We start from the raw sequence: 23,817 nt of genomic DNA, 5'->3' as shown, positions 1-23,817 counted from the left end.
GTCACTTAACCTGATCACTTCAGTTTTTTCATCTGTAAAATGAGCTGAGGTAGAAATGACAAATCACTCTAGTGTCTTTGCCTAGAGAACCCCAAATGGAGTCATGAAGAGTCAGACTGAAACAACTGAACAACACCAATAACAATATTTGATTCCTTAAGGTTCCAAGATTTTATCACTTGATTTTTTAAGAAAAAGTTTTTATTTTTCCATTAAAAATCATCTATTCCAACTTCCTTCTTTTTAATTTGGGGGAGGGGGGCACAGAGAAGCAAACTCTTGTAACATATATACATAGGCAAAACAAATCCCTATACTAGTCACATTTCCAAATGTGGACCTCCTGAATATATATTCTTAATATACAGTGCAGGTGTATTTCCTTCCCCTCCCTTTTTTCTTTTCTTTTCTTTTTTTCTTAAACCTAGTCTGTTCTTTTGAATAAGAACTATATTCTATTCATGGATTTGATCCCAAGAAGACTTAAGTGGATACTCATGAGGTCAAATTTTCTAATTTGCTTTAGGATATGTGATTCATTCATGTTGTTGAATGAATATCAATGTCACATTTTTCTGTGTACCAAATTAGCTGATTGTATCAAATTCTTATAATTTTTCTTTCTAGGAATTACAGCTGAAGTTCTGGTGGTGTCCTCTTTTGATGAACTGCATAGAAGGGCTTCTGAAGCAAAAGGGAAGATTGTTGTTTATAACCAGCCGTACAAAGATTATGGAGAAACTGCACAGTATAGAGTTCAAGGGGCAGTAGAAGCTGCAAAAGTGGGTGCAGTGGCCTCCCTCATCAGATCTGTTGCTTCTTTCTCTATCTATAGGTAAGTCTGTATTGCTTATCTGAATCTTCTTTGTAGTAAATCACAGACTTACAGAATAATGGCATGTTAGAACCTGAAAGGGAACCTAAGAATTCATCCACTCCAGGATTCTTAAATATTTTTGATATTATGGTCTCTGTTGGCAGTCTAATGGATTCTTTCTTAGAATAATAGTTTTAAATGTGTAAAATAAAATGCATAGGATTAAAAAGGATAGCAAAACATTATGACTATTTTGTTCTTAGTTGAAATTTTATGTCCAAATATACATATATAGATATATTTAGACACACACACACACACACACAGACATATATATATAGTTTAATCTACACACACACACACTCTTATACACATACATAGGCAATTTCTTTCCCATCCAAGTTCTTAGATTCTTGGGAGAAGTTATCTGTGTCTCTGATGTCATTGAGATTACACAGCTAATAAATGGCTGAGCTGGCGCTTGAAACCATGTTTTTTGACTCAAAATACAGAGCACTTTATTGCTAGGTCACAAGTTGATTTCCAGAAAACAAATGTCTTCAAGAAAATATAATCCTTTTTTTCTAAGACACACAAACAGAGGTATACATTGATCTACAGAAATTGTTTTTACTCATTTCTTTGTCATGACTGCCTCATCCTTATCCACTTTCAAAGGGTCATTTGTGCTTACCTTTTGAAAGATTTTCTTTATCTCTAATGAGATAATAAATTTGAATATTGTGCCTTATATTTTATGTACTTTCATTGGAAGGAGAGATGAATTCACATCTGTGTTTTATCAAAGATTCCTAATCACTTTGGGAAGCTTGGCTGTTTTTCATTATTGTTAGAAACCGGAAATACAAATCAAGTCTCAAAAATTTAAGAACTTGACAATATCTTAAATTGTTCAGTGCTTAATTTCCTGCCCTCCTGATGATGCTCTCTTGCCATCCCTGAGTCTTTGAGGCTCTTTTCCCTCAGATAAAGTCTAGGAGTTTTATGTAGAAAAAGACACAAAACATTGTCATTTACATGTTGGTTTCTTTGGGTAGATTGTTGTAGTAGACTTTGGATAAAATACACTTTTGGGGGGGAAGGAATGAGGAGAGTAAACAGAAAGAAATAGTATCTAGGAATTAATGTTCTCATCATATAACCTTTTTACATGGATATAATGAATGTAAAAAAAAAAATCTTTAAAACATTTGGAGATAGTATTTAGTTAAGATTCCAAATGGAATCTGGACTTTTGGGTGTGAAGGGAAAATCTCTTTGTTTCACATAGTTACTGTAGAATGAATGTTGTAGACACAGCTGCTAGACTTCAATTATCATCCCACACCCTTTCAAAAGGAAATAACTGAAAAATTTGGTGAGCCCAGAACTGGGAAATCCCCTCCAAGGGGAACTGTCCAAAAAAGAAGAGAAGAGGAATATAATACTTTTCTTTCTTATACTAGTATATACATATATACATACATATACACACATATACATACAAAATGTATTTTTGTATGTATATATGTATGGTGAGGGGTATGTGTGTGTTTATTCTTCCCTCCCCTTCCCCTCCTCCCATGAAAGGAAGATTAGATTGAGTCATGGTCATTTGTAGGGAAATTTATGGGAACAAGAACTGAAGATATGATATTGCAATTCCTTTAAAAAAAAAAAACTGTTGGTTTTCTAAATGATCTCATGGCTAATGAAATCATGACAGTTGTTCATGGCCAAGTGAATAAGGCATTGGATGTGGAAGCAGAAGAGGAAAGCTCAAATCCTAACTCTCAGACTTCCTTCCTGTGTGATGCTGGGAAAGTTATTTCTTCTTTCTGAATCTCTTTCCTTCTTGAAAAAACAAAGGGATTCCACCAGATGATCTTTAAGGTTCCTCCCTCTAAATCTGATGATTTTATAGAATATGCCAGGAATGCTACTGCTGTGAAATGCTAATGTTCATGTGGCACTTTGGGGTTTGTAAAGTTCTTTGGCTTCATATTATTTGAGCCTTACAGCAATCAGGTGAAATAATTGCTACAATTATTATTAACTCAGTTTTTCAGATGAAGAAAGTGAAACTTGGAGGCTTAGATCAGAAGTTTTATCAGTTTGCACCTGGTTGCACAATTCAATTATGACAGCATAATTCAAATCCAGTTCTTCAATTCAAAGCACTTCATTCAAATCAAATACCTTCAGAGGTGGCAACTTGAAATAGTTATTGTACTTTGAGTGTGTTTGTTTTGTCCTTCCATCTAATCTACCTTCCAGATTGACCTATTCATGGTTATTTTAATTGAAGAAATTCTCTTAGAGATTTAGGTTTTTGTTTTGTTTTGTTTGGTGAATCCATGATTGGTGGAAAACATCATTTTTTCATTAAAATCCAAAACTATTTGTAGGTTACTTAATGCTAAGGATTTCCCAAAGTTCATTAGTTCATAGGACCATAGTTGATAGTTCAACTATTGCAATAATTAGCTTATTTTAAAGCTAGGGAAATATAATGGCCCCTCAGATCCAAGTAATTCCCTCTCCTGCTTTACTGAGTTTACATCAAGTGAAAAGTTAAGACTGCAATCACATTTGCTCTAAGCTCCCAGTTGGGAAAATTCCTAATGTTTCCAGAAGTCTGGAATGAATGTTCATTAATATTCATGTTTATTTCTATCTAATCCCTATCTCTTTGTGGTTGAGTCAAAATTCAGTTTATCTAAAGCATCTGGATAAAGAAGCATGAGCTTTTATCATACTATCAGGTACCAGGAAGGGAAAGCTAGAGAAAGAATTCAGTCTGCTTTTGAGTATGTGGAGATTTCAGCCCAAGTCTTTTCCTTTGAGATGCTCGTAGGGCTGATGGCCTTCCTCTTATTCCTTCTTCTTACCCATCACTCAGTTTTACCTTTCTCTTTCATTGGTTTCCAGAGTCTGTCCAATTCTTTCTGGCTCTGGATTCCTCTACTAATTCTCTACCATTAGATTCATAGAATGTCTCTCCTCATTTTATTCAAGATCCCTAGGGTGTGACCAAGTCCATCCTCCAATAAGAACAGATGTCCAGTTACACTCAATTAGAATGTCTTTGATTTAAAAAAAAAAAAAAAAAAAAAGTATATGGGTCTTTTCCACATCCGAGGGATGGGTCATTGTTTCATTTAAAAAAGATAATTACTGTTAAGTGGGATGTGGTAATCAATGAATCTTCTCCCACTTTACAATAAGATCAGGGATGTAGAACTAGAAGGAATTTTTACAGTGATCTAGTATCACCTCACTGTCATTCCTACCCCCTTCCCATTTTAAATATGAAAAACTAAGGCCCTGAAAGATTGACTTTTCTAGGGTCACAGGGATAATAAGTGTCAGAGGTAGGATTTAAACCTTAATCATTTGATGTACCATATTGATTTTATTGGGCTTTTTTTTTTTTTTTAAATGAAGACATCTATGAGACGAGCCTACAGCCTGTAAGCATGAAAAACATTTTATTTGACTGAAGACATTTTACATATCTTTTTACTGTTCCACTTGAAAGGCTTAAAGTCAACAACTTGTGGTCTGTAACAGATAGGAATCCTACTTATTAGTTCTGGCCTGATTAAATCTTTTCAATAATGTTTCAGCCAAGCATTTTTCAAACTCTTTGGATTGTCAAATCAGTTTTTTTCCACAATTGAGGTTACAATAATATGACTGTACATTTGTATAGGCATCCCATTTTACAAAGAGCTTTCACACATGTCATCTCATTTGATAATACGAGAAAACTTACTGTACTATAAATAATCTGGATCTGAAATCCCAGGCCCTGGCTTCCAATTATTCTTTAAGGTGTGGGCAAATAATGGCAAACTTCTACACTTAACCCTTTCTATTTGACTGGCAGTTTTTGGGAAGACAAATCCCTAGCATTCAGCATAGTGCCTTTAAGCACTGAGTGTATGCTTCAAAGGGCAGCTAGGATGGTCAGCTTGGAATTAGGAAGAACTGAGTTCAAATGTGGCTCAGATACTTAGAAGTATGAGCCTGGACAAGTTACTTAATCCTGTTTATTTCAGTTTTCTCATCAATAAAATTAACTGGAGAAGGAAATGGCAAACCACTCCAGTATCTTTCAAAGAAAATCCCAATAGAGAGTCACACATGACCGAAAATGACTGAACAACCACATATGGTACTTCAAAAAGGCTTATTGATTGATTGAAAATAAATACATTTCCTTACCTGTAAAATGGATTATGCTTCCTATATGAAACCACTCTATAAACCTAAGTAACATAATATAAACACCAAAACATTATTACTGGATGGTACTATTACTACTACTACGTTATAGTTGACATTTATATAATGTTTTAAGATGGCTAAGCTGCTTTATATGGATCATTTTATTTGAGTCTCACAATCACCTAATGAGGTAGTGAGTGTTAGATATTATTATATGTCCACACAAATGAAAGGTTTGAGGTCACATAGCAAGTTAGTGTCAAAACTGGCACCCCACTATCGGCTTGGGGCTTTTATTGGCTCTGTGTAACTTTGAAAAGTCTAGATCTGAAATGCCTGTCTAGGGAGTGGTTTATCTTAGTTTTTATATGAAGGCAGTCAATATGCAACACCCAAGATCCAGTTATTTTATGTTTTAAAAAAATCCTTCCTGCCAATTGTCCACTATATTATTAGTCTTTTGGGGAATGAGTGTTATTTAAGTTCCATTCCCTTGGAAGAATGTCCTATTCCACATTCTGTTTACATATTAAAAGGTCACAGAGTTGGGTAGATATCCAGAAGTCTTCTAATGTTTTCCCTTACACTACAGAGGATGCAAACACCATTATAGAGGGTTCTTTACTTTGAAGGTAAAGTTACTGGCTGCTCTTTTTATCAATGTGGATTTTGCAGAGATGATGGGTGCATCCCCAGCATGCTCATCCACACTGAAAAGGAATTGGAAATGTCTTCTGCTTTACTTATAGGTTGTCATATCTCCCAGAGCAGCAATCTACAAAGTGAGGGCCATGACCCATTCCCCAGGGGGTTTGTGATTAATCAGTGATCAGGAAGATAGGTGGCATTTCAATCTTCCCTCAATAGCCAATCATGGGGTCTGTGTCTACAACGCAATTATACTAATCTATTTTCTCTCAATACTTCCTTACTTCAGGTGTCTCCCTTCACTGTGCAAGTTTCCCAACCACCCTTCCTTATGGGTCAGACACCTGGGTACTTACAGAAGCAGCAACAGCAAAAGTAATTTAAATGCCTTTGGAAAAAATTCCCCTTTCTTCCTGATCCATAATCTTGTGGTTCTAGCAGGTATCCTTCGGAGGAAAGACTCTGTGTTGCAGAGCAGTGTCCAATGAGTAAGAATTTTTATGGCAACGTGAATCCAATGTAGAATTCTGCAATCTTTTTTTAAAATTGTAAACAATTTTTTAAAAATTCTAAAATTAACAAAAAATTTTCATGTATGAAATACAAAGGAAAAATATTATCTGTTAAACTATGAATCTTTATTATCTATAACTTGCTTCTTTTTAAGGTCAGGAAACAAGCATTTATTTATTAAGTTCTTGTTATCTACCAGGCACTAACTGCCAGGTAGCTACATGGCACAGTAAATAGAGGACTGGGTTAGAATCAAGAAAGCCTGAGTTCAAGTGTGATCTCAGACATACCTGTGTGACCTTAGGTAGGTCACCTAACTTTATTTATCTCAATTCCTCTGAAAAAAAAAAAAAAGAGCTGAAGAAGGAAATGGTAAACCTCTTAAGTATCTTTACCAAGAAAACTCCAAATGGGATCATGAAGAGTTGGACGTAACTGAAATGATTCAATAAAAAAATCTACCAGTCACTGTGCTTAGAACTGAAGATAGAAATACAAGAAAAAAGATATAAGCTCTGCCCTAAAGCTGTTTCCATTCTAGTATTAGAAGTCCACAAAGCTGTAAAGTGGGCAAATAAAAGTACTGTTTTGGAGCATGATGGCAAAGTCTAGAAGATGAGTAAAGGAAAATGGAGGCTGTGGGAGAAGCTCACCAATGAGAGGAGAAAAATGACATGAATTGTTCCAAAGTGAGAAGGCAGGGGCTGAAGCAGGTGAGATATATAGGCAAAATATCCAGAAAGCCAGAAGCAAAACTGGGAGGAAAAATGGGGGAAAAATATATATAATAAATTTAGCAAATATGTAACTTTCAAAGTTGTTCTGTTTTTCTGTGTTTCCTTGGGAACATCCCTCTGTTCTCTTTTGTGAATTTAAAAAATTCTTTGGTTATCTTTTTTTCCCCACAAAGCTCTATCTCTCTTCTTTTTCCACACTCACAGTTCCCAAATCCACACACTTGTGATGTGAAATCCTATAATCTTTGTTGTTCCTGCTTTCTAGAACCCCCAAGTTGGGGTGATAAAATGTACCATCCTAGTGGAGAAGTGATGAGGTGAGACTCCTGAGGATGGTGGGAAAATGGAGTCTGTTTATTCCAAGTTCTTTTCCCCTTTTATATCCTAATATTTTTATGTACGCAAAACAACACTGGGCATTCGCCCGGTATATACTGCACACCTGGGATCACATAAACAACTTGCCATTGGAGGTAGTTTGCCACCTGGTATCACTCTGCTTCAATCTCAACACAGGTTGTCACTACCCCCTGATTTCTCAAGAAGGCCGAGAGCCCTTAAGGGAGATGGGGAACCGAACCAGACATTGTCAGCAGGTTCCCTCTGGGATGAAGGGTCTTATACCTCACCCAGAGTTTCCTCACTTTCTGTGGCCCTCTATAAATCTTGTCAAGGTTTTATTTGCTGTAGTATTGTATACTGGAGAGTTCTATGCCAGGTTTTGAGTCAGAAAGACCTGCATTTAAATTCCCCTCTGTTTCTCTTTGTATATTAGTCAATTCCCATAATGTTTAGAAGTGAGTTGTTATATGCTTTGGTCATTTGGAAATGCCCTATACTGAAAAAATCATTGACCCTTTGAGTGTTCAGCTTCAGTGTATTACTTTTTATCAAGCCAGATTAGTAAAAGAATAGCTTCAAATTGTTAGAGTAGTTGTCACAGCCTAGGCCTCCTCCCAACATCGCCTTTCTCCCCATGTCTAACTTAAAAAGGTAATATAGAAGTATTAATACTCTGGCATCTCACCAGAATGTCAATCAGTCAATCCATAAGCATTTATTTAGCCCCTGTATGTGCCTTACATTAGAGTAAGCACTAGAGAGAAAAATATAAAAATAAAACCTTTTTTAAAAAATAAAATCTTTAAAAAAAATTTCTGTCAAGAAGCCTATATTCTATTGGAGAAATAATATATGCAATTTGTTGTCTAGTCATTTTCAGTAGTGTTAGACCCTCTGTGATTCCATTTGGGGATTTTTTGGCAATGATACTGGTGTGATTTGCCATTTCTTTCTCCAACTCATTTTACAGATGGGAATACTGAGGTAAACTGGGTGCAGTGACTTATACAGGATCAAATAGAGTATGTATGAGGCCGGATTTGAACTTGGGAAGATGAATCCTCCATTTTTGGCCCAACACCATACTCATTGTGTCATTTAACTGCCCTGCATACATTAATAGATCCAAAATATTCACAAAGTAAAAATAAGGTGTTTTCAGCAGAGGGAGACAGGCCCCAGAAGCTATGTGGATCAGAAGGGTTGCATATAAGAAATGGCAGAATGTATCAGTGTGCTCTAGGCTTTATCCTTCTTTGGGAAATCTAATTGCATAGTCAGATTTTTGGTCTTAAGTTGTTGGAAAGGGGTGAAACTGCCTGGTCTTATAGATTTTTTAAAAAAGTATTTCATCATGAAAATCTAAATATAAACCCTATCAGAAGCTATTACTTCAACTTTCAGTCCACCCAGGTGAATGTTTTTGCTTGCTATAGTCCTTTCAATATCCTTTCCTTCTTAAAACCAAACTTGCTCCAAATGTGAATCTGATTCCTAGGTACTTCCAAATTTAGTGTGCTGTTGGTTTCCATTTAGTTCAATCCATATATGATTTATTGAACTTCTTTGGAATATATGATGTTGTATTAGGTGGGAATATGCTAGTAAATGTTTAATAATTAGCTCTGAAAAATGTATACATGAAAAATTTAAAATTTAATCTTCATTACTATAATTTTTCCATCATTTTCTCAAGTCTAGACAATCAACAAAATAATACATTAAGCCCTGATTTGAAATGTTTTTTTGATTTTCAATGTATTAGTACTTTCATTTAAAAATTAACAAGGGGGCTAATAGGTACTGGCTTCAGCATATTAGATTTCAATAAAAGAAGAGAAATTACCCTTGACCTCAGCTTAATCTTGACTCTCATTCTTTCTTGCTTTTGAGCTTTTGTAAGTTCTCTTAAACGAGACTATTATGAGACCTGTTCCTCCTTTGAAACTTGCCTTCCAGTTTGGAGGAAATAGAGATTATTGATGGCTACGACAATTTTCAGGACAAGGATGAATGGAGAGGCCAAAAAGGAGAAAGCTTTAGAGGAATGAATGGTGTGAGAACAGATGTGGGATAAGAAATCATAATACTAATTCATATTTCTATAGTTTATTTTTTTGTGCTTTAAATATTGCTTTACATATATGGACTGTCCTTCAAAGTCTTATTTTCTATTTTATTATTTTTTTGTTTTGTATTATTTCTATCAATGGTCACCTCTGCTAATCTAGATTATAGAAAATTGGCTATGTATTTTAGTCAACTCTGAATATAAGACTTTTGCATCAAGTCAAGGTTAGAGTTGTTTATTGATGGCAGATTTGTTGAAATAGAAACTTGTTGAAGAAACTGCTCTCTTGGTTTTGTGAGTACTGTTGACTTATTGACATTCATAAGAACATTTATTAAATGCCTATTCTCTTCCAGGCACTCTACTAGGCACTGGTGATACAATACAAAGAATGAAATAATCCCTATTCAAAAGGGCTTATCTTCCAATAGGGGAGATTCACTATCTCACTAGGCTCTCTGTCTGTCTTCTCTCCCTCTCTCCCTCTCTCTCTCTGTTTCTCAGTCTCTATCTATCTCTGTCTCTCTCTCTGTCTCTCCTTTCTCTCTCTCTCTTTCACATATACACGCACATTCTCTTGCTCTCTTGTTCTGTGTGTATATATATGTATATAAAATAAATTGAAAAATATAAAGTAGTTTGGCAGAGCACACTTTGAGTTGGGGCAATATCAGAATAAGACACTGGACTTGGAAAGGTCTATTTTCAAATCCTGTTCAAATTCTTAATGCCTATATTTCTTTTGTCAAAATGGTTTAATGTTTCTGGGCCTCATTTTTCTCATCTCTAAAATGGGGAAGTAGGGAAATACGGTTGAATTTGATGGCATCCAAGTTCTCTTTCATCTTGAAATCTATGATACTATGAAAACCTTTATAATCAGTAAAACAGTAAAACATTTTGACTTATGAGGAAGTATAGTGATGAAGCTGAACTGGGGCATTTTTTTGTAATCTAACAGCCAATTTAAAGCACTTAGTATAGATGACATGTATTTTGGAAATAGTTGGGAAGCTTTTCTCAGGGAGTAACATGAATAAAAATGGAAAGGAATAATACTTGTAGTTCACACTTAGATGGTCTTTATTTCTCTTTGGTATCCTGGTGGTTTGGTTATTCAGCGTGATGTTAGGGTAATTAGCTATCAAGCTTGATTTAAATTGTTTTGGAAATATCTTTGCAATTTTTAGGGCATGTGTGCCCACTGATGATTATAAAAATATGAAAAATACCAGTGTGATTCACAGTGGTGCAACTGGGCCAACCTTGCTTGCTAATCCTCCCCTCCTTTTTCTTTTACTTAATTTGTTCTGAGTTCTGTAGCAGATGTACAGTAATCATGCAGAATGCCAGGTTTCATCATTCAAGCAGGTGTTGGGCCACTGTGCTCTCAAGGGGAGAGAACGAGAAAGGCCGGCATTGAATACAATTCTCTGCCTTCCTGGCCCTTCCTTTCTTCCTTTTCTTTTCTATCTCATTTCGGAGGACCAGATTTTTTGTTAAGAGGGACTTTGAAAGGAATTCTGAAATGTTTCTGAAGCAGAGAATTCTTATCCCTGAATTAGGTAATGGGAACATATTGCCTTCTATGCACAAAACAAAGCAGTGCAATCAAATCAAGCAACTTTTGCCAACATCTGGAACTCAGACAAAGAGATTCATTTTGCATGCAACTCTTGTTCATCATCATTAATGCTTCATCTAGTATATTGGCATTTTCAACTCTTAGATAAAAAAGAAACTAACATCACATAGGAGGCAGTATGGTACAAACCAAAGAGCATTCTGGACTTAAAGGATCTGACTTTGAATATCTGTTCAGATTCTTCTTGTGAGTCACTTAACTTCCCTAAATCTGTTCCCTCATTTTTAAAAGGAAAGGGTTAGATTAGGTAGTATATGACATCTCTTCTGGGTCTAAATCTATGATCTATTGGCTCTCATAGTCTTGAAGAGTTATCCATTTAAACCACTCTTTGATACAAAAGCCTTAGAAGAAAGGCCCTTTCAGTTGGCTAAGGCACTAACTCAGGGAGTTCTAATTTCACATCCACCAAAGCTGCATATTATACCAACAAAGTGAAGAGCCCCTTGTATTACTACTTGTCAAAAATTGAATGTCAGAAATGAGAGACCACTGAGTTAAGGAAATTTTCTGCATGGTACATGCAAACTGTGTGCTATAGTAATACTTTAGAGAGCTTCTAAAATTAATGATCTGTTTGAGTTTCTGGTACAAGCTGCCATTTTTCATCTGCTTGTAACTTTGATAGAAGAATTCACTTCTGGCAGCTACTTTGCATATGTAATTTTAAAACTTACAAATGTTCACTTTCTATTTTTCAAATGACCAGAAAGTACAGACTTAACAACGACAGTGCTAGGGTATATTTCTCTGAACATCTTTAGTGTTAAAAAGGAATTAATGCATTTTTAGAGATTATAGCAATATTGTCAATTTATGCAGTTCCTTTTGCAAAAGTCCAGTCCTGCCATTAAGAGCCTTAGTGTAACTCTTAGAAATTTCATACTGTTTTCCTAATCCTGTGTACACATACTTTTCGGGGGCTACATATGTTTGATATCTCTGGATAAATTTAATGATGTATAGTGGCATATGATTGGCGCAATGAGATAAATACTCCAAAGGTGTATATATACATGTATATGTACACATCTGTATGCACATGTACACACATATACACACATCCCTAAACTTGGAAGACAATAGAAACCATGTAATCCAACTTCTTTGCTTTAAAAATGAGAAAATAGATTTAGGGAAGTGAAATGACTTAGCCAAAGTCTCCCAGGAAGGAGGCATCTGAGCAATGAGTTGAACCCAGGTCCTTTAAGCCCAGTGTACTTTTTTCCATTGTACCATACTGCTTCCTATATGATGTTACACTTTCTTGCTTATGTAAGAATTGAAAATATTAATATAGTAGATGAAACATATATTATCAAATATGTAAAATGTTTATATACATATGTGTATAATATATGTGTGTGTGTGTATATATATATATATATATATATATATATATATAATTAACATTTTATACTTTACAATGTAATTTCCTCATGACAACCCTGTGAGAAGTAGGTGTTGCAAATATAATTATCTCTATTTTATTGATGAAAAAATTGAGGTACTGATTGTTGTTGTAACTTATTCATAGTAACCCTATTCAGCCTCAATCAATATCTAACTATGTGTCTGATATGCTAGCACAAAATCTTATGGTCTTTTGGGGTGTCTATGTATGTACACATAAGTATGTATAAATTAGATACATAGTAAAAACAGGTGATTTGGGGGATCCTAGCAATTGGGAAGATCAATGTAAGTTTCACTTATGGAGTAGCAATTGATTTAAAATTTGAAGGAAAATTGATGTTCTTAGAGGTAGAATTGAAAAATGAATATATTCTAGGTAGCCTGTACAAGTTCCACAAAAATGGGAAATGGCAGCTAACATAGGAGAAACATATGCAGGTACATATTCATTTACATGTTTTCTTCTTCTTTATATGGAAATTCCTTGAGATTAGGGACTATTCTTTGATTTTTGTCCTTTTATTGTATCCCTGACCTTTAATTATCTCCTGTTTTAAATTAGCAATAAATTTTTGTTGGTTGATTAACAAGAAATAGCCAGAAGGACATGTTGTTTGAGAAGCCTACAATCAATGAATCAATAAACATTTATTAAGCAGCACTATGGATTTAAATGCTAAATCCTGGGGATGCAAAAAGGCAGTCACTGCCCTCAAACACCTTATAATCTAATGTCTTTTAGACACATGATAGTGAAAAAATGGAGCTCAAAAGAGAAACCTGGAAAGTCAGTCTCATTTCTTTTTAATTCAACTTTATCCACTAAGATATTTTGATTTTATCCAGGACAAGGGCAATAGAATAATGAAATATTGTGAGTTTATTTAGGAAAAGATCTTAATCTTTTTCCCTTGTAATTATAGCACCTGTAGCAGGATGCTCTTCATGGAGAAGCTTAATAAATGTTGCCTGAATGTAAAACAAAACAAAACAAAACAAAACCCAAACCTCCAAAACAAACCAAAGCTAACAACATAGGTAATATGGTAGTTGTTTTTCCTCTTCATCTCATTAACCTCATTGTTAGTAGCAAGATTTGGAATGACAAATGGTGCCATTCAGAACTAAAGGATGCTGAATATGATTATATTAATGAAATTGGCTACTTTGATTAGACAATTTCCTTGACAGGATTTTATGAGAGCTTGGGTGAGCAAGGCCTCAGAGTATGATGCCAGTGAAGAAGATACATCAGGCTGGTGAGTCCTAGATCTTATACCATCTCAGTTTTAATTCTCCTTTGAGCTCCCACATATATTTAGAATAGGAGCTTTAGGAGAAGGGGCCTGAGTAAAAGAGACAAAGATTCTTTAAATCAGAGATTTTAAATCTTTGTTTTGATATGTGTCTTGACTCCTTTAGCACTTTGGTAAAGGGTATGGATACTTTCTCAGAATAATGTTTTTAAATGCCCAATATAAAATATGAAAGGAAAACAATATAGTCATCAAAATATATTTTAAAAAGGTCAAGCTCCAAATTAAAAACCACTTTATTAATAACATTGGATGTTTATATAATGTTTTATACATTTGATCCTTATGGTAATTCTTCACGATGAGTGCTATCATGAGGAATTTGAGGATGACTTGCTAGTCACTTAGCCAGTATGAGTCCAAGATAAGATTTAAACTCCTGGCTTCCTGACTCCAGTTTCAACTCCATAAACTAACTGCATCTTAATCTATTTTTAATCCACCAAATCATGGCTTTAAATCCACTTATTATTAACTGAAATTTGAAGGACAGCAGGAATCCTTTGGTAGTTGTTGGAAAAACAACTATGGTTACTGATTACCAGAGAGCTTTGATCCATTTACTTTTTCATGCCTATTCAGGAAAGTGCTTTGTAGACTTTCTGCAGTCAGTTAACTAGCATTTAAGCCTGCTATATTGATTACAGTCATAATCAATCAGTTATAAATCAATAATTACTATAGGCTTAGGCACATATTATTATAAAGCACCTATTATGTACTAGGCACAATGCTAAACTCTGGCAGTTAAAAAAAAAAGGGACACTCCTCAAACAAAAAAGTCTCTGCTCTCAAGAAGCTCTTTTCCTTCTGTTTTCCTAGTGATTGATCTTGCCTTATCTTTTGGACTAGAGTTCTGATGACTCAACTTTGTCTTCCACTAATTCTTTACATATCTGTCCTGGAAATTCATTGGTCACCCGATTGAAATGATATTTTACAGTTGGATCTTTTAGGGCCATAAGTGAACAATTTACACGTGTCAGTTTATGAATAATATATAGCATACTGTGGTCTTTATTTGAAATTATGAGAATGAAATATTATGAAATTTGAAGCAGGTTTGCTAGAGCATCACAGATTCTAAAACATTGTGTGTGTGTCTGTGTATATACACACACACACACACACATACATGAGTTATGAAATCATAGTTTCATTTTAGGGTACCATCAATGAAGAAACTTCAGAGGTGGGTTTTAAATCCATTTCTTCCTGATGACTACATTGCATTAAACTTGAATTCTTTGGGGACACTAAAAGCAAATCTGATGATTTAAAAAAAAAAAAAGTCAAACTTCCTCAAGATGGCTCATTAACAGAGTCTAATCAATACTATTTCCACTGAACTTTCTCATTAACAGCATGAGATTTGGGGTAATAACCTCTGTAGTTATTTTTAGAGATTATCATTATCCATCTATGCCATAGAAGTGATATGCAAATGAACAAACAAAATTGCTGTTAATGGGGGGGAAAACAAAAACAAAATTAAAAAAAAAACCTGAAGGAGCAAATATCTTAAGTACAGTCATTGCTTCTCATCCTTTTCCACTCTTTGCTGATGTTTAGGGGTATTTAATTTGAAAGAACACTTATTATAACCAAGGAAAATAAAAGGATGGGGACTGACCTGTTGCCTGATTATCCCATATAATGTCAGTTTACATGTCATAATTTTGAGAGCTTGTGAAAAAAAATGCTAAAAATCATTTACCCCCTCAGTTTCCTTATATCATCAGTTATTCTGAATGGGTATCCAGAGTCTTTGGAGAACTGACTACTAACTGGTAATATCTAACTTAATCCATCACATTGAATAGTAGTCAGATAACACTTAATAGATAACTTGATAACTGTTTTTTGATGAGATGGATGAAAAAATGAAGATTATAACTTCCTTTGTTTTATGCAGTTTAGCTAAATGATATATCTCTTTCATAATTGCCAAAGAGTTATCTATGGACAAGCCTGCTGGAAAAATTTCAATTTCATGATAGATTTCCACAGAACATACCCCATTTACCTGCTTTGTATTTTTAGGCAAATCTTTGTTGAGTTGTTTGGAGTTTAAAGCTTTAATGTTCTTCTCTTTGCCATAGCAAATCTGAAAAGCTAAAACAAAGGATTAGGAGGGGAGAGCTTCTATTATATAGCTCATGATTATATGTGTATATATGTTACTGCATATATATAGTTATATGTGTATTTATATCACTTGTAAATGTACTGTCTATATAACATATCTTGTATGTACACATATAACTACATAAAACCATATGTGTGTGTATGTGTGTTTGGCTTCTCTAATATGTTTTAAACTTCTATACTTATATTTTAAAAAAAATACTCTTGTATCTTGTTTTTACATTAGACATTCACAGATTAATGTTACTTCATAAGTGCTCTCGTTACAAAGTAAAACAGTAAAGTAAAACATAATACAATGATCTCATCTAAAGGTGCGCCCAACATTTTTATCTGTAACATTCCCCAAACACCTCTTTAAAAACACAACAGCAACATTAACAACCACACTCAAACTCTATTGTGTGGCTCCTACTCCCCCATTGTGAAGAAAAAAGGAATGAACAAAAACACTTAGAGATATACTTCTCCAATGGTGCTTCGGAATCCACCCATTAAGTGAGACTGGGCTATTTTGTTCCTACCACATGATGCCCATATGAGCTTTAGGGCAAAATATTTATTTGAAAGCACTTTACTGTTTTAAAATTATTTTTGAAATTTTCATCATTGGAGCTTCTATCTATGAACTGTCAGTGAACATTCAACAAAAATTTTTAATAATTGTGTGCCAGTCATTGTCCTAAATGCTGAGGATACGAAGAATAGCAAAATGTGGCCTCTGTTCTCAAAGAGCCCACATTTTAAAGCGAGGGAAACAATGTACAAAATAATTATGTTCTCACAAGATATGCCCAGTATATTTGAAAAATCATCTTAGAGGGGAGGAATTACAAAGAAGTGGGTAGGAAAGGACTTTTGCAGAAAGTTGGATTTTTATTAGGATTTAGAGTAGTGGTGGGGAACATTCAAGCTGCAGGTCATAAAAACCCACAGCATCATTTGCCAAGGCAACTGTAGGCAATGAACTGAAAGCTAGGTACAATAGCTTCCTACTGCTTGAGTTCTATAAGTTGAAAATTTTATCTGGCTCACAGGTGATGTTATAAATATCCAAGTGTGCCTTGACAGAAAAAAGGCTTCTTTGTCCTGGCTTAAGAAAGACAGGAAAGCTAGGAGTCAGAGATGTCAAGAGGGAGAGAGGGATAGGGAAAGCATTCCACTAATGAGAGATTATCCAGTGCAAGTCACAAATCTGGGAAATGAAGTGTGTATGGTAGGAACAGCAAATTGAATAATATAGACTATAGAATGTGTGAAGGAGAATAAAGTCTGTGGATAATACATTCCATGTTCTTCCAGTTGTCTTATGATATGTAAATGTAAGTCATGTGTCTATTTTGACCATATTTTGGTAAATAGTATAAGATATTGAGCTGTACCCAATTTCTGCCAGGCTCCTTTCCAGTTTTCCCAACAATTTCTCCCATATAATATATTCCAAATTTTCATCATTGGAGCTTCTATCTATAAACTGTCAGTGAACAGTCAACAAAAAATTTTAATAATTGTGTGCCAGTCATTGTCCTAAATGCTGAGGATATGAAGAATAGCAAAATGTGGCCTCTGTTCTCAAAGAGCCCACATTTTAAAGCGAGGGAAACAATGTACAAAATAATTATGTTCTCACAAGATATGCCCAGTATATTCCAAAAGCTTAAATCTTTACATTTGTCAAACATAATGCTATTACAACAATTTTCTGTTGTGTATTGTATATCTAACCTATTTCACAGATCCACCTATTTCCTATCCAATGTTAGATAGTTTTGATAATTATTGCCTTATAATGTTGTTTTAGATCTGGTACTGCTAAACCTTCTTCCTTTACATTTTTTCCCATTAATTGCTTTTATGTGCTTGACTTTTTCTGAATTAATTTTATTATTATTTTTTCTACCTCAAGAAAATGACTTGTTGGTAATTTAATTGAAATGGTACTAAATAAAGATATTAATTTAGCTAGAATTGTCATTTTTATTATATTTACTCTGTCCATTCATGAACAAGCAATATTTTCCATTTTTAAAAATCTGATTTTATTTTCTAAAAAAGTCTTTAATAATTATGCTCACATAGTACTTGGGTTTTTCTCAGTAGGTATGCTCCTAAGTATTTTATACAGTCTACAAATATTTTAAAAGGGGTATCTCTTACTATCTCTTCTTGCAGGGTTGGTGTTATATAAACATGTTGATGACTTATGTGGGTTAATTTTATATTGCTACTTTACTAAAATTATTAATTTAACTTTTTAGTTGAATCTTTAGGATTTTTAAAGTATAGTATTTTTTGTCTGAAAAAGATAGTATTGCTCATTTTGATTCCTTCATTTCTTTTTCTTCTCTTATTGCTATCGCTAGCATTCCTAAAACAATATTGTATAATATTGATGATAATGGATGTCCTAATCTCTTGGGAAGACTTCTAGCTTATCTGTATTACAAATAATGTTTGTTGTTGTCTTACCATATTTTCAAAGTAAATATATCTTGATAAAAGGATAATTAATATTGCTAAATGAAATTAATTTGTGGTCCATAGTGGAGAGAACACATTGGAATGGGAACCTGAGTGAATAATATTAGAGAAAGATATTCTGACTTCTCAGGAGAACCTCTAGAACCCTGAGAAGGCAATATAGGCCACTTAGATCTAAGAGAATGAGGCCAGAGTATTTGCTATATAAGGAAACATAGAAACTATGTAAATAGAACCCTATGTGCTTTAGGAATTTAACACCTAATGAATACTTAGCAAGCATGACCTGAGAGTTAGAATCAGAAGCTTGTTTATTGGACAGACATTAAATATAAAATAATAAAAGAATTGTGACTTGTCTCAGGACAGTTTCTATCTGAACTTTGTCAAAGAAGAGGAGAATATGGTGAATCTTAATTGTGATAATCATTGACATTTACACTTTTTCCATAGTTTTTTTTTTTTAAAGTTCCATAAAGTTTATATAGAAGCACCTTGTGAAAGCTCTAAAAGAGAGGTTGCCTAATGTTATTATTTCCATTTTATAGGTAAAGAACTTGAGGCTTAAGTGAGTTGCCTATAGTCACATAGTAAGTAGAAACTCAAGGATTTTGACCACAGTTTTTTTTTAAAGTCCATATTCAATCCATACATCACATATTAGACTGTCCTATTTATTTCCGGATTTTATTATTTATCATTCCCTTCTCTCAGGAAGTTTTGACCCTTAGTGATCTCTGTCTCTGTCTCTCTGTCTCTTTGTCTTTCTGGCTCTTTTCTATCTTGCTTTCTATCTCAGTTTTTCTGTCTTTCTCTCCCTTTTCTATATATTGTATATATCTAAAGACAATTATATTATCAATTCCTATAAAGTGGGAGTCTTTGCTTCATTTTGTTTTACAAATCACATTCTCCATTTTTTGTCATCCTCTTTACTTCTCTGCTATTTTGGCACCCAAGATTACTTTAAAATTATCTCTTCTCTCTTGCTTTTCTTCCCTCTTTGAAAGATGCTTGTCAAGCAAATCAATGCCAAATGGAGGCTTCTAATGCGTTGTATAAGTTAATTAGGTATGCTCTCACATTTTCTTTGTGTTTTTTCTCCAAAATTGAGATTTGCAAAATTTAGGTTTATTCATTTGTCTCTAACATTGATCATGCAGCATTTTCACCAAAAATAAATTAGTCCTTCATTCTTTCAGTAGGATTTTTAATAATTCAGTGTCCATATTCTGTACACTATTAGAGGAAGTAGAAACCCCTCATTTGTAACTAATGCTCACTGTGCATACTTTCATTCTATTTTCCTTTTCCTAATAGAGGAAGAGCCTGTGTCAGCTGCATGGCCATTCCTCTGGGGCTTGGTTTTTAATCTCCAGGGATCCTTGGCAGACAAAATGTCATCCCTTTACCAGCTAAGGAAAGAAACTGTGAAATAGATCTTCATTGCTTACAAGCCTCAGGTTGCTTAGCACTGGCTGGGTGCAAAACACCATGATGTGTTTAAAGTCTTTTTATGCTGAAATAAGTTTTTGTTAAAGCCCAAAGGATATTTATAAGTGCCCTGAAAAAGCATTACAAGGTTATATAGACTTCATCTTTAACTGAATCTGTCAATGGCAAAACATCTTTGTTCAACTATAAAAAATATGCACACACATACATGTATATATATATATGTGTGTGTGTGTGTGTGTGTGTGTGTGTGTGTGTGTGTGTATATATATACATTATATATCTACATAAGTGGATACACACATACATACACATATAAAACTATAATTAATATACCATAGTTGATAAATTTTGGATCTGGATTTCTTCTATTATAAACACATATGATCTTCTCTAAAACTAATTTTAAAATGTCTGATAATTTGATAGAACATTATGAAAGATTTGTTCATTTGAAATTTGTTTTCCAACATTGCATTTGGGAAATTCGATCCAATTAAACAAGAAAGGGGTTACAGGACAACTGTCGAGGTCTGTGTTGTCAGGTTAGTAAAATATGCTAGAGGAGTCAAGACAAAATATCACAATTTCCAAAGGAAAGCATGGATCACAAATGGACTCAGAATGATAAGACAGAATTTACCAGCATGCTACATGGCCTTAACCTCACTGACTTTTCCATTAAATAAGGCTTTAGTAATTCAAAACAACATTTTGTAATGTGGTTTGAGATTTCAAAAAATGGAAATGTAGCCATACTCATCTGAAGCTACTACAGGATAGTGCATAAATCATTAGTGAAACACTCATTTACCAAAGAATGTAAGATATGCTGCTTCTTTACCATTGCTACTAATGGATCCCAATGTTTGCCTGATTATGGCAAGCAGAGCTATCCTGTGTGAATGCAACTCAGCCAATTGGTCTATCCAGAAATAGAATCATTCCAAATAGCCTGAGGCCGTTAGAGGTTGAAGAGATCTGCATTAAAATAATCAATGGCAGCTAAAGCCTTTCATAAATGGATTACAATTTCAGTACCTTTAAATGCACCACTTATGATTTGGTTATTTAAGTGTAAGTACAAATGCTGGTAGAATTCTTTTGGTGTTAGGGACTATAACATATGGATTTATCAGTCATACTAGCTGTTTTTGCTCATGAATGCTTTCTCATTTCCAAGTAAAGTACTCTGATTAAACTACTTTGCATCAAATCTTTCCTGGGGGACCTAGGAAAACTCTTTGACCATTTTTTTTTTTTTTTTTTTTTTTTTTGTTGTTGTTGGGGACATTTGTCTGTCAATCAATCACTCAACATTAAAAAAAAAAAAAATCTTTCCAATGTGCCAGGCACTGTGCTAAGCATTGAGGGCATAAATAGAGACAAAAAGACAATTCTTGCCCTCAACAAATTTAAACTCTAGGCAACTGGGTAGTGAAATGGAGAAAACATTGAAACTAAAGTCAAGAAGATTGCAATTCAAATATTGCTTTAAATATTTCCTAGCTGTGTGACATAATCCTCTACTTCAGTTTCCTTTTCTATAAAATGGGAATAATAATCATAATAGTAGCACTGATCACCCAGTGTTATTATGAGGAAAAAATAATGTAATATTTGTAAAGCACTTTGCAAACATTAAAGCATTATGCAAATGCAAATTTTTATTATTAACTCTTGCCTCTTGCTATCCTTTTCCTTTTCCTCCATCCTGGACTAACACCATTATGGCCCTCCAGTTGGTGCTTTCTAAATTTTCTTCTTCCAGATATTCCAACAGCATGCCACAGGCCCCTTCCTAGGAGTTATTTATACTATCTCTCCTTCCAGAGACATGCCCTTTGGCACCTTCAATCCATTATCATCACTCTTCTCACTCAAATTGGCTGCTTTCCTAGACTTTGGGAAGTAAGAAGCAAATCTGTAGATATGCAAACCACAAAATCACGACTTGGTTAATGAAATCACTGCCCTGCTTGCCCTTGCCTGTTACTGAATTCTCTTCTAGCCAGGAAGCAAAGAGAGCTTCAGTCAGTGCTGTCAAAAGAGATTCAAATTTCTCCATCGCTATTTCCTTCCTTCTCCACATTTTCCTCTTTTCTTTTTGATAATCATTGGAATGGAATGGTAGTTAGTTGCACACTTTACCTAGTTTTCGGGCAAAGGTGACTTGATGCTTTCACTTGCTCTCATTTTTCTTAGTGTTGGGGAATTTTTAAGGAAAGAAACAAAAATACTACTCTCCATGGAAGAAGCCTGAGCTTGCATGATCTCTTCCACTTTCATGCTTCCAGAAATCTTTCACTCTTCCTGACAGGTGTCAGATATACAGTATGAGCTCATTTAAGCTGAACTGTCTAGGGAAAACTAAATTTGTTCAAGAGAATAGCAATTTGGATGACAAGTGCCAGAACACAACAGATGGTTCTACTGGAGAAACTTTTATCAGAGTTGTAGTTCATGTTCCAAGTGCCCTTTCCTTGTTTCTGTGCTTTTGTTCGTGGCCCACTCAAAGAGGCCAAAAAAGTGTTTTTCTATGTGCCATTTCTTCCAAAAGAATAGTCTTTGTTTATTACTGCCACTTCCTAGAGGGTCTCTTAGGCTTAGTTTTTTAAAACAATAGTTCTTCTACCTGAGTTGTAAAAAAATTCAGCTTTTTCAAACCATCACTTCTATTTAGGTCCTGACATTTCTTACAAAGAAGATATGGTCAGATACCACCTTATTTGTTCTTCCTAATGCCCAGCTGCCCATTAGATATACTTATTTGCCTCACTCTTGGACAAGGCAAGGCTCTTGTATACTCAAATGTCCTAGAAAGATAATTTTGCTCTATGATATGTGATTTCCATATGGGTAGAACATTTTGAAATTTAAGGTTAGACCATTGTGAATTGCTATAATCTAGGGAGCATTATCTCCTTAACTTACAGGGCAGAAAGAAAGAGATTATGTCCCCAGACCACAAACAAAAGGAGGAAAAAAAAACCCAACAGTTATTAATATAACATTTTCTATTTGCTTATGCTTGTCAGACAAGTCCTGGAATTAAACTGCTGCTGGTCATTCAGCAGACCTATTGCAAGAGCAAAACAAGTTGATGATTTAGGGAAGCGAATAGGGCACATGTTTATAATGCTGTATATTGATTTTTATGTCAATATTTGTTCACTTGAGAAGGTTTATTTTTACCAGCTTGGTACACTTTGGCCCTGAATATGCAAGCTTTTGAAGGTTCTGGAATGTTGATAATTTTGTGATTCAACCTACCCCAGTAGCAGAGCCTGAAGAAATAAAAGATCAATTTGTGCAGGGAAATGGGCATTTCCCATATTGCCTGGTTGTATATTCAGCAACTTCTCTGATCAAGCAATATGAATCCTATAAGTCAATGCCAAAACAACTAAAGCAGTAATAGTAGATGTAACCAGAAATGCTGTTTTAAGGTTTGGGGAAAAAAATAACTTTATATTCATTATTTAATATGAATATCACAAAACTCAGGAAAGATGGTGCTTTGATTATTTTCCTAGAATTCTCCACTCCTGCAGAGGTCAGTCTTCACAGAATTGTAGTCTCAGTATAGGGAGACAGTTAAGAGGTCATCTGGTCCAATCTCTACCTATTCAAGCCTTCCCTCCCTACCAGGTGCTCAATCTGCTCTTTGTGATGTGAAAGCACTGCCTTCTGAGTTGCCTCATTCCACTTTCATATGTCAGACTTAGAGCTGGAAGTGACCTTAGGAAGTGACCAACTTCATTGGACCCCTTAATTTTTTGGCAAATGAAGAAACTGAGATCTAGAGTGATTAAGTAGCTTAATCAGGGCCACACAGTTAATTTATGACAGAATCTGACTGACTTCTGATGTCAAATCCAGTGCTTCACCTACCTCCTTAGTGTTTGGTGCTATAATAACCTTAACCACCTTTACCTAGGATCCATTGATCTCTAAAGAATCTATGAATAGATTTTAGAGGGTTTCTAAAGGTA

General features: G+C 34.5%; 1 protein-coding gene across 5 annotated transcripts in view; it reads left to right on the top strand.

Annotated features, from left to right (window-relative positions):
* Nucleotides 1–23,817, top strand: part of CPQ (carboxypeptidase Q) — a 651,739-nt gene that overhangs the window by 190,808 nt on the left and 437,114 nt on the right. For all 5 annotated transcript variants that reach the window (XM_074268920.1, XM_074268909.1, XM_074268930.1 and 2 more), the window contains one exon: nucleotides 628–835. In XM_074268920.1, coding sequence (XP_074125021.1) covers nucleotides 628–835 — 208 coding nt within the window. The remainder of the gene's footprint in view (nucleotides 1–627; nucleotides 836–23,817) is intronic.

Source organism: Sminthopsis crassicaudata, chromosome 1 (assembly GCF_048593235.1).
Source record: "Sminthopsis crassicaudata isolate SCR6 chromosome 1, ASM4859323v1, whole genome shotgun sequence".
NCBI lineage: Eukaryota > Metazoa > Chordata > Mammalia > Dasyuromorphia > Dasyuridae > Sminthopsis > Sminthopsis crassicaudata.
Note: the sequence above shows the minus strand (reverse complement) of the source record. Positions and strands in the feature narration are given on the sequence as shown.